This window comes from Octodon degus, unplaced genomic scaffold (genome assembly GCF_000260255.1).
Source record: "Octodon degus isolate 3935 unplaced genomic scaffold, OctDeg1.0 scaffold00070, whole genome shotgun sequence".
NCBI lineage: Eukaryota > Metazoa > Chordata > Mammalia > Rodentia > Octodontidae > Octodon > Octodon degus.
The window spans coordinates 8467624-8479187 of record NW_004524646.1 but is presented as its reverse complement, the minus strand read 5'-3'; the positions used below and the strand labels follow the sequence as shown (position 1 = coordinate 8479187).

The following is an 11564-nucleotide window of genomic DNA, read 5'->3' as shown; positions in this document are numbered from 1 at the left end:
GGCTGGCCCCTTTTGGTCATTTTGATGAAGATCAGAGATTGTATTCTTAATACCAAGAAATAATTGGCATATGATGAAAAACATTTTCCTGCTTTCCTTAGCTTTAACTGCTGACATGGTCTGTGAGGTCTGCAGTCAATCAAGAGCCCCCTAAAAATATTTTTTAAAAAGTGATAGCAATGATTATTGCTATTAAATAGTATGTTGTACTCTTAGAAGAAATTTATTTTTTTCTGTGTCAAGAAGCCATTTCCCCAATACTAATATGTTCTATTAGTTGAATTATTTATCAAATGCATAAAGACAGTGATAGATGTCATCTTAGCATGTTAAAACTAAGAGGAGGAAAGAGAAGTAAGATAGGGACATAGCTCTTTTTTTTTTTTTTTTTTTCCAGAACCGGGGATTGAACTCTGGCCCTTGTGCTTTCCAGGCAAGCGCTTATTCTACTGAGCTATCTCTCCGGCCCCAGTATCTCTTTGTAGAAGGCAGAGAGAGTAGTAATTGCTTTTGTCAGAGTATATTGCACAGGAATCAGGGAGAGGGTATGATTGAGCTTTTGTTTCTAGAAGGAAACATGTGGACAGTTGCAGTGATAAAGGAAGTCCCTTAGACTGGCTGCCACTGTCACAGTCTCTGAGCTGTCAAAAGACCTCATTCTGCTGTGGCTGCTACTCTCGCAGCCCAGAGAGCATAAACCTAGTGGAGGACAGCAGGCGTTTGAGAGGGGCAGCATTGGCAGAGTGTGAACCATGGCAGGCTGATGAAAGCCAACTTTATTCGCTCTTGGCTCAAATTGAACTTTTAGGACCATGATTTGAGCATTTTGAAGGTCTTACTGTACTACTGTTCCCGTAGTACTCTTTCTTGGAGACTATGTCTGTAGAGCTTCTCAAATACCAAATACTCAGAAGATAGAGATAACATGTATGACATTGTGGACTGGGTAGATAGCTCATTGGCATGAGCACCTGCCTTGCAAGCACAAGGTCCTAAGTAAGATTCCTGGAAAAAAAAAGCGGGGTCGGGGAGGGGGGAGTATGACACTAGATTTGCTGACAATGGGTTCCTCAGGATTTTCCCTTTTAGTTCATTGCCCTTTCGAGCTTTTCACTTAGATCATGTGAATCAGTAGAGTCTTAAGTGAAGGAATATAAGATAAAGGTAACTATTTATCTCAGTGTCTTAAAATAGAATGAGTTGAGCCTTTAAAGGATATTCATCATGAATTTTTTTTTCTTTTTAAGTTGGATGTTGATGGACAGATAGACTGTATTCATCTATTCCTGTCGCCAAGGCAGGTACACTTGCTTCTGGATATGTTAGCAGCTATTGCTGGACCAGGCAAGTATAACTATTATTTTTAGTTCTTTGAAACTTTAAAACATACAACATTCATATAGGGAAGTATGTTTTTGAATATGTAGAATTAAAGATGTATTCTAAATAAGAATCCGGAATAGTTAATTAGATTGGGCATCTGAATTGTGTTGTGACACAGATTTGCATTCAGTTTATTTGAATTACATTCTTAACTCTTTCATAATTGTTCTGATTTATTTCTTTGCCTGGGTATAGTACTTTATACAACAGAAAATAACAATTTTTGAACCTAGTAAGTAACACACATATTGAAGTATTTTTAATGACCAATGTTTATCACAGAGGTAAATTTTTTGATTACTGGCCACTGATTAATATTGAATAGCTGTGGTTTTGCACTGATTGTGGTATTCAGTTGCCATTAGTATTGCATAAATGGGTTTTGGGAGAGAAATGCTTAAGTAAATTGCTCCAAATTTTAATTATTGTCTGCTTTCCTTTTGTATACTTGTAGAAAATTCTAGCAAAATAGGGTTAGCTAATAAAGATAGGAAAAACCGACCTATGCAACAGGAAGACGAGTATCGAATTCAGATGGAATTAAACCGGTATTATTTGAGAAAAGATTCCCTGTCTGTGGGTGTATCTTCAGAGCAAAGCTTTTATGAGACAGAAACGGCTCGTACACCTTCTAGCCGTGGTAAGCAACTTGGTTGACACCAGAGTCACACCTTATCATGATAGGTAAAAGCAAGCTTTAATTAGCAATGAAAGATCTATAAGAAAGTTTTAGTTTGTGACCTAGCTATATTACAGTGATGTACTAACACATAGTTATTATGATTATCTTTTTTTTTTTTAATGTACTTGGTATAGGGTCTTGCTATGTAGCTCGGACTTGTAGAGATCCTCCTGTTTTCAGCCTCCCCAGCGCTGAGGTTACAGACATGAGCCACCATGTCCACCCTTGGCTGGCTCAACGCACCCAGAGGTGTGGCATGTGGTGCCAGGGGTTGAACCCCAGTCCCTGCGCTTGCCTGAGCAGGCACTTAGTCTGCTGAGCTATCTTGCTGGCCCTGATTATCATTTTTTGATGTATAATTTTTGTCTTATAAATTACTTTCCTAGAGAAAGTCCTTTTATAGGATATAGATTTGCACAAAAGATAGAGCAGTTATTCATTTTGTCAAATTAATACACTCACATAATATACTGTAACTCCTTTAAATAGGAAACTTTCTTCATTAATCTTTTCATCATTTATGTATAGAAATGTGTCCATGATTATTTTACATTTATAGTTGTTACGGAGTGTTGAAGTACTGTTAACATGAATAATTTAAGTATGGAATGTTGAACCAAATAAATATTAAAATATACATACATTTTTGATCTTAACAAAGTTCATTTTCCTGAGTGTAAAACAGTTTCCAAAAGAGAGAACAGAAATATAAATAGAATTCTAAGTAATGAATTTGGTTTTCTTTTTTTAAAAGGAGATACTGCTATTCACATGAAACCAGAGATTGTAATATATTTGTTCTGTGTATCTATCTGTTTACATTTGGGTGTTTATGGGGGCTTGAGATTGAACCCAGGGCCTTCTACATACTAATACCACTTTAAAATCCTAATTTTAACTTCTAAGTTGTCATATGAGACTTAAAAATATATCCAATAATAACAGTATAATTTTTTGAAAAAACAGCAAAATATCCATTAGCAGAAGATCTTAACTGTATTAACTTATGTTCATTCAGTTAAATATTTACTATGCTCTTAATATCTTGGGTTCAAATAAATTATCCCACTGGAAGTAACATACGGTTTGGGGTACCAATGTATCTCAATAATCTAAAGGAAGAAAACTATTTTTGTGTATTATCCTACTCTAAAGACTTTAATCTGTGAAATTACAACTTCAGTGATGCCATTTAATTTTCTCCAGAAGAAGAAGTTTTCTTCTCTATGGCGGATATGGACATGTCCCATAGTCTGTCTTCTCTTCCACCCCTTGGGGACCCTCCAAATATGGACCTGGAGTTATCACTAACTAGTACATACACAAATACTCCAGCAGGATCCCCATTAAGTACTACTGTGGTAAAGTATTATTTAATAAATATTTTTTTATTCTTGAAAATTTACTTCTAAAATTCTGTGCTTTATTCATGTCCTCTAAAACATCTTTTCCCAGCTTCAGCCTACTTGGGGAGAGTTCCTTGATCATCAGAGGGAGCAGCCGGTGAGAGGGCCAGCATTTCCTCCCAACCTGGGTCATCCCGCGTCCTTGCCGAAGGCAGGTCAGTACTGGAAGACGCTCGCTGTCAGTTTCTGCTGGAAGTTTGGAAAATTTAAGAATTAAAAAAAAAAAAAAAAATGTTTCTTTAAAGAAATACCTTTCTGCCTTCTTTTGTTTTTCTTTTTTTTCCCCCCCTTTTAATTTTTCTTAAACGTCAGTTTTCTTTATTTTTGCTTTGATGCTGGAGATTGAATTTAGGACTAAATATGTACTCCACCTTGCTTTTTTGTTTGTTTTGTCTCTCATAAACCTTTTAGTCTGAGGCATTGAACAAAGTTTAGAAGGAAAACGAAAAATGGTTAAGCAAGTCATGGTGAAGTATTTTAGAATAATTGCTCAAATTCTTTGTATACAGTGGTCCCTCACTTATCACAGAGGTAACGTTTTAGATGTAGCAGCTGTTATATTTACTTTAGTGTTTATATATATTTTTAAGGCTTTAAAAACCCTTTCAACACTTTTGTAAACCTTTCCCACACTTTCAAAAACACTCTTAATGTTCCTAACCATTTTCTAAACTCTAAGCCTATGTAATTTTAACAACGTATGTATACTGTATGGTATTGCCAAATCCTATGATAGAGTAAAAAATAGCAATAAATTATTTAGGTTAATAATTTTTGAAAACCCGTGAAACAGTGAGTCTGTGAAAGTTGAACCACAAAATAGCAAAGGACTCCTTCTTCAGATATTGTGATATCATTAGTGGAAAAGTAAACTTTTTCTTTGTGCTATTATTCCAGTTTAGGAATCTTCATAAACCAACTCAGTTTCCTCCTTCCCTCCTTCCTGCCCTCTGTCCCTCCCACACTTTCTCCCTTCATTTCTCTTGTTGCTGGAGATATAACCCGGGGCTTTGCACCTGCCAGGCACACTCTACTGCTGAGTTGTTCCCTAACTCTACAACCCTGTGTCTTGTTGTTTGTGTGTTTATTTTTTTCACTGCCTATATAGTCCTTAAAAGGGAACTTTGTTTCTGCTCTGCATTTGGGGATTTTTCTTGGGCAGTGGTGAGATGGAGCCCAGGGCCTCAGGCATGGTAGACGAGCACTGTATACTTAAGCTGTGTAGCCCTTACCCTGAAGACTTTAGTTGAAATAAACACTTATTTTTGAAAGTGGAGATTGTACCCAGGACTTTTGCACTGATCTACATTCCCAGCCTTATTTATATTTTATTTTGAGACAGGATCTTGCTAAGTCATCCAGGTGGGACCTGATCCTGCAATCCTCCCACCTCCTAAAATGCTGTGTTTACAGGCGTGTACCGTAATGCCAGACTGTAATGTACTCTTTTGTATTTGAAGTATCAAAGATTGTGGATATAAGATACAGCAAGATAATAACTTATCTTACCCTAACTCTTCAATGTCCTTTTAATTGTGCGAGCCACTGTTTTTAAAACTAGTACACGAGTAAATGTTGTATAATTGGTACGTGAATTATCTTTAAGTATCAAAGTTACATATATATAACTTGAACACATGTCTTTCAGCGCTCCCGGCTAGATCCATTTCAGTGGATGAATCCAGGCCCGAGCTTATTTTTAGACTAGCTGTTGGAACGTTTTCAGTCTCTGTGCTTCACATTGATCCTTTATCTCCACCTGAGACGTCACTAAACCTCAATCCATTGACACCGATGGCTGTAGCTTTCTTTACTTGTATAGAAAAGATTGATCCAGCAAGATTTTCAGCAGAAGATTTTAAGTCTTTCCGAGCAGTATTTGCAGAAGCTTGCTCACACGATCACCTTAGGTAAACTCCTTTATGTTCATTAATGGCCTTGAGAAAGAACCATTTGTGGATGTTTGCCCCATCTCTCTGCCTGTCGGCGTTTGTTCCTATAGCTAATGTCTGGTTGATAAACAAGTGGAGTCTTCTCGCAGGGCTACAAAGGCATGTACCGTCAACGCTGTGTTCAGGTTGTGGGTGCGGTGCAGATGCCTGTGGCTCCTCGCCCCATGTTTGCCCAGTTTCCTTGATTGTTCTGCTCTCATCCCATTGCCACTGTTTACAGCCATGAAAATGTTCTTGCTGTCCCTGGCATTAGTGGAGAGAGCAGAACTCAGGAGAAGGGACATGGGCAGCAGTCCACACACTGCTGGCCAAGGGCTGGGAAGCAGTGCCAGGGCTGACCCTGAGCTTGGGCACTACATATTCTACCTCTTCAAGGACTATAAAAGCTGTCCAAATTGCCAGTGATCCACAATGAGTTGAGTCCTAATAGTTGAGATAATTGAATATTAGGTATGATAGTAGTAACATGCAAATACCACTTATCCTATAGATCATTGAGTAATGATTTAAACTCATTGACTTTTTAGAAAATACCTTTTTTTCAGATTATTATACAAAGTAGTTTTGATACCTCTCAAAAGATACTGTACAGAGTAGGGCTGTGATACTTATAATAAAGTTATAAAGATGTTTCCCCACCTTTTTTGACAAGCTTTCAAATATCTGCCAGTTGGAAGATATTACATAAACCAGCTGAGCATGGTAGAATACACCTACAGTCCTACCACGTTGGGAGGCTGAGGCAGGAAGATTGCTGTGAGTTTGTGGCCAGCCTGGATTATGTAGTGAAACCTGTCTTGAAAGAAAGAACGAAAGAAAGAAAGAGAATTCAAGTAAAGTGATTTTTCTTAGCTGGGCGTGGTGGCGCATGCCTATCATCCCAGCACTCAGGAGGCTGAGCCAGGAGAATGGTTGTTAGTTCGAGGCCAGTCTGGGCTATAGAGTGAGTTTGAGGCCACCCTCAAATAGGTAGTAAAACTCTGTCTTAAAATGAGAACAATAAAACCCACAGAAATTGAAGGTAAACTTCATTTGTATTCCATCAAATGAGGTTTTAACAGTATCGCATGATGTTTTAAGATAATTCAAAAAACATAATTTTGCATATTTTATGATTTAAAACATTTTATCTACTGAAATACGAATTTTTAAATGTAGAAAAAGAAGAGCAGTATTGGGAAATAAATATATTTTAGAAAAAATTTCCTGGTACCAGCTAATTTGTCAGGTGCAAGGGGAAGCAGGAGAAACACTGCTAGGACACCCGGGATTTGGAGGCAGCTTGATTTGCGGAGACAGCACTGATGAGGTTCATTCCTGGAATGTCAGGCCCTGATCTCTGGTAGTCCAGGCTTCTGTGTGATGCACAGGAGATGCAGGAAGCAGGAAGCACAGAGGCGAGACAGCCTGGCAGCTCTTCAGGGTGAGGTGCTCAGGTACGGGAGTAGGTGAGGGGTTGTCGGTTCATGACACTTGCCACAATGGCTCCACCAGGCGTTTTGCATGTTCTGGTGCTCTCATAGTTACAGTGGTCGAGAGAGTAATTCCAAACCCATGAAGCAGATACAGAGCTCGGCAGTTTTAAAAGAACAGACTTTTCTTTTAATCTTTTATTTGATACAGGGTCTTGCTACACAGCTCAGACTCATGGTGATCCTCATGGATAAGCTGCCCAGTGCTGGGATTACAGGCGTGTGTGGGGATTGAACCCAGGTCCTTGTGCTTGCCAGGCAGGTGCTTAGACTGCTGAGCTATCCTCCCCAGCCCCAAGAACAGTGTTTAAAAGGAGCAATTTCTCTTGGACAGTTTTTCTCTTTCAAAGAAATAGGAAATTGAAGCAGTCTTTCCAGTTAATATCTTCAGGAATAAATTATATTAGTTACTGCTCACTTGAACTTGTCAAAATGAATGTTAAATCAGTATACATTATTAACATTTGTGTATTATTCTCTGACTACTTAGGATGTATTGTTTAATCTAAAAGTAGATGGATACCCTTAAATGCTGCCTGCTTTTGTTTGTTTGTTTTGAATTACAGATTTATAGGTACTGGCATCAAAGTATCCTATGAACAGAGACAAAGATCCACATTGCGGTATTTTAGCACTGATGTGTCCATTGGCCAAATGGAGCTTTTAGAGTGTCTGTTTCCAACGGATTTTCATTCTGTTCCTCCTCATTATACAGAGGTAAATGTTGTTTATTTCCTTTGTAATTATTCTTTAAATCTGCCTTTTTAAACAATTACATGAACAGCAGTGATTTTCTTAAAAACATATAGGAAGTCATAAAGGTGTATTATCATTTTTTGTATTTGTGTTATTGAAACATTTTAAAATATGCCAAGATGATTTTAAGTATGTTAAAAATTTTTAACTTAAGGTTGAGTTGTTTCAGAATATCAGATTATGAGACAAATATTTTCATTTTATTCATTTTTGGACAATTTTTCATTTTATTCAATTTTGGAAATACTTCATTTCTGAAAAATTCAGTTATTGAGTGTATTCTGAATGCCTGTTGTGAGCTAAGCAGTATTTGAGATAGGTGGAGGGTTTTGTGTTCTTCTATTAGTAATCTGATTTTTTTGCCTAATGTTAAACAAAGTGTGACCTAGAGAAACTTTTTAAAATTGACAAAGTAACATTATTATTATTACTGTTTCCATTTTTTTGTATAATCCTTTTTTTTTTTTCCTTCTTGAGGAAAGTTCTCTCAGTGCAGTTCAGGCCAAGCTTGAACTCATTATGTAGACCAGGCTGGCCTTGAACTTACAACCGTCCTCCTGCCTCAGCCTCCTGAGTGCTGGGATGACAGGTGTGTACCACACCTCTGGCCCGTAGTCCTTTCACAGGCATTAGTTTTTTGAATCCTTCAGTTCTGCAGCTGAGACACTGAGTTTCTGTTAACTGGCTGGACTAGGATTTGCATTGCTAGAGCATGACGGGAAGGCAGCTGGAAGCCAGCTGTGTTCTGGCCTCAGTGTCCTCCCTTCATTATGTTGGCGCCGCCTGAGGTCACCTGTGAGCTCTAGCTCCGCATCACACTTAATCTAGCTCCATCTCTGTCTTTCAGCTTCTAACGTTCCACTGTCATGAAGGAGCCGCTGCTCACCCCCCCGTGTGTCTTCAGCTTCATTACAAGCATTCCGAGCACAAAGGAGCCCAAGTAAGAGGTCGCCTTGTGTTGCCACCACTTGCAAAGCTTATATGCTCTCTCTCTCTCACAACTGTAAGGGCTTAACCTAATTTTGTAGTACGATTAGTGATCTGTTAATGCCTTCTTTTAAAAGGGCAATCAAGCACGACTTACTTCAGTTCCTCAGAAGGCAGAATTACAAATTAAATTAAACCCAGTGTGTTGTGAGCTGGATATCAGTATTGTGGACAGGTTGAATTCCTTGCTGCAGCCGCAGAAGCTTACTACTGTGGAGATGATGGCCTCTCACATGTATACTTCGTATAATAAGCATATTAGTCTGGTAAGTATTCAGAAAGTTGTAAATAGGGGCTGGGGAGATGGCTCGGAGGCAAGCGCAAGGGCCTGAGTTCAATCCCTGGTTCTGCAAAGGAAAGGAAAGGAAAGGAAAGGAAAGGAAAGGAAAGGAAAGGAAAGGAAGAAAGAAAGAAAAAGTTGTACATAATTATAATTGTAACTAGCAAGTAAGCTGACTGGGATAAGTTTTTAGCCAAGTCAGCTTGATAGATTAAATAGGATATATTGAAACAGCATTATTTGTAATGAAAAACAGATACTTTTATTTCTTGATAATAGGCTACTTAAGTTTTGATAATGTACTAATGAGACCTTATGCCGCCATTCTAACATGGTGGCTATGAGGGTAGTGTAGCAACTTGCAGAAGGCTAGTGAAGAGGTAAGCTTGTGACCCTCTACCCTGAGCCTGTGGAGTAGTTGGAGTTGTAGGCATGTGGTCCCTGTCTCAAGTGAAATAAGAAAAAGGACTGGAAATGGAGCTTAGTAATCTCTTAAGTTCAGTTCCCAGTACTGGGTCAGCAGAGATCTATTTAGTGAAAATGTAGAATATATTATTTCACATAAATTGTCTACAGCTGTATAAAGAAAACTGATGTGTAATAAAAGGACAGTAGAAATACGAGAATTGATAATTTTATTATGTTATAGTAGAATTAGATTTTCTATTTATCTGAATTTTATAAATTGATGGAGTGTTACCATCTACTAAAGCTTTACTAGTTTGGATACATTCTAGAGAAAAATTAGAAATTGATTTATTTGATGACGTGTCCTTTGAATCTTTTATTATAACGTAGTTTGGGTACCTAGTGTCTTATATTTTGTTTTCTCAGAGTCATTTGATGGAATTATACTCTTAAATTGGATAGGAGCTCAGAGTGAATCATTTAATATTTATTTAGGATCTAGGATGTACTAACACTCTGGACTTAGTCCTGGAAATAAAGTGAATCACAGACTAGTCTTTGTTTGTGGCATAATCCTCTGAGCTTGCATTAAGTCTTTAAAGTTGCTATTGGTAGATAAATCTCACATTAAATATTGGACACTATAGTGATTTTTTAACTGGATAAGATTCTAACTGAGGGCCAGGGATGTAGCTCAGTGGCACAGTACTTGCCTGGCAAATACAAGGTTCTGAGTTTAATTCCCAGTACCAAAAAACAAACAAAAAGATTTACTGAAAGGCTAACTTACAATTTTTTGTCTTTGGTTCAGCTTTTATTTTGATCTATGGATTTTTCTCAGCTTTTATTTTGATCTATGTATTTTTCTATCAGGGTTTAACTATTTTAACTGTTGTTCTGACTTTTACCAATTGTGTTGCATTGCAAGATTTCATTATACTGTCCGTCCTAAGTTTTTCATAAATTAAACTTTTATTAAGGTCAAATTTGTCTCTTACAATGATGTGATGAGTTGCCAAATAATTATGATTATTTTAAAATGTTTTGTTCATATTCTTGTTTTATAATTAAAATATACATTTAAAGAAAAAAGATTTCATTATACTAAATTAATATGGTAACAGTCAATTTGATTTGTATTTTAATTTACTGGGCAAATAATGATTATACATATTGTGATATTTAATAGTAGTGTCATTTGTTTTGATTTAATTAATTTAATATTTTGGCATTTCTTGTGTTTTGTGTTGCAGCACAAGGCTTTCACTGAAGTGTTTCTAGATGATCCACATAACCCTGCAAACTGTCGGGTGTCAGTGCAAGTTGCCACCCCAGCACTAAATCTTTCTGTTCGCTTCCCCATACCTGATCTTCGGTCAGATCAAGAAAGAGGGCCATGGTTTAAGAAGTCGCTTCAGAAGGAGACCCTTCATTTAGTGCTCTCAGATCTGGAACTGAAAACCGAATTTATAGGAGGATCAACCCCAGAACAAATTAAATTGGAACTTACATTTAGAGAACTAGCTGGTAAGATTTCAAGCACTTGTAAAAGAGCCATTGTAGATACAAACAAACTGCTACTGAAGTTTATGTCATAAAAATATGTGACAGCCCAAAATAGAATAAAATTATATTGTCAGAAAGTAGGAATAGTACTCTCCCCTATTGCATACACATGACATATTAGTTATTTTTTAAAGCATTACCAAGCATGATAATTTAATCTTTTCATTAAAATATTTAGTTTCAACTGGGTACTATGGTGCTTTAGCCAACTTTTGTGTTATCACTTGCCACTTACTATGTGAGTTCATATTAGCCAGAATATTGAATGGCATTTTATGTTAGGTATTGTGTGAAGTACTTTACACACATTATTTTATTTCCTTTAGTCATCATAATACGGTTATTTATTATAATTGTTTTTATAATTTAGTAGATGAAAGAATCAGTGTGCTACCTGACTGTAGTGGCACAGGCCTATAATCCCAGCACTCAGGAGGATCATTGTGAGTTCAAGACCAGCCTGGGCTACAAAGTGCATTCAAGACCAGGCTGAACTGCATAGTGGGGCTCTGTCTCAAAAAACCAAAAAATTAAAAAAAAAAAAAGAAGAAAAGCATCAGTGTGCTTATTAGAGGGAGGTAGCTTCCAAGAGCACGTTATAATAAAGGAAGAATTGAGTTTCCAACCCATTCTTGACACCAGAGCCTGCATGTTCAGCCATTTATACTAACT

At 37.2% G+C, this 11564-nt stretch overlaps 1 protein-coding gene across 4 annotated transcripts in view; it reads left to right on the top strand.

The window, feature by feature from the left end:
• Positions 1–11564, top strand: part of Atg2b (autophagy related 2B) — a 98478-nt gene that overhangs the window by 42900 nt on the left and 44014 nt on the right. For 3 of the 4 annotated variants that reach the window (XM_023719611.1, XM_004635179.2, XM_023719613.1), the window contains exons 7-15: positions 1248–1344; positions 1838–2023; positions 3272–3426; positions 3521–3626; positions 5120–5381; positions 7462–7612; positions 8499–8591; positions 8716–8904; positions 10580–10853. In XM_023719611.1, coding sequence (XP_023575379.1) covers positions 1248–1344; positions 1838–2023; positions 3272–3426; positions 3521–3626; positions 5120–5381; positions 7462–7612; positions 8499–8591; positions 8716–8904; positions 10580–10853 — 1513 coding nt within the window. The remainder of the gene's footprint in view (positions 1–1247; positions 1345–1837; positions 2024–3271; positions 3427–3520; positions 3627–5119; positions 5382–7461; positions 7613–8498; positions 8592–8715; positions 8905–10579; positions 10854–11564) is intronic. The other variant, XM_023719612.1, reaches the window with a different exon arrangement.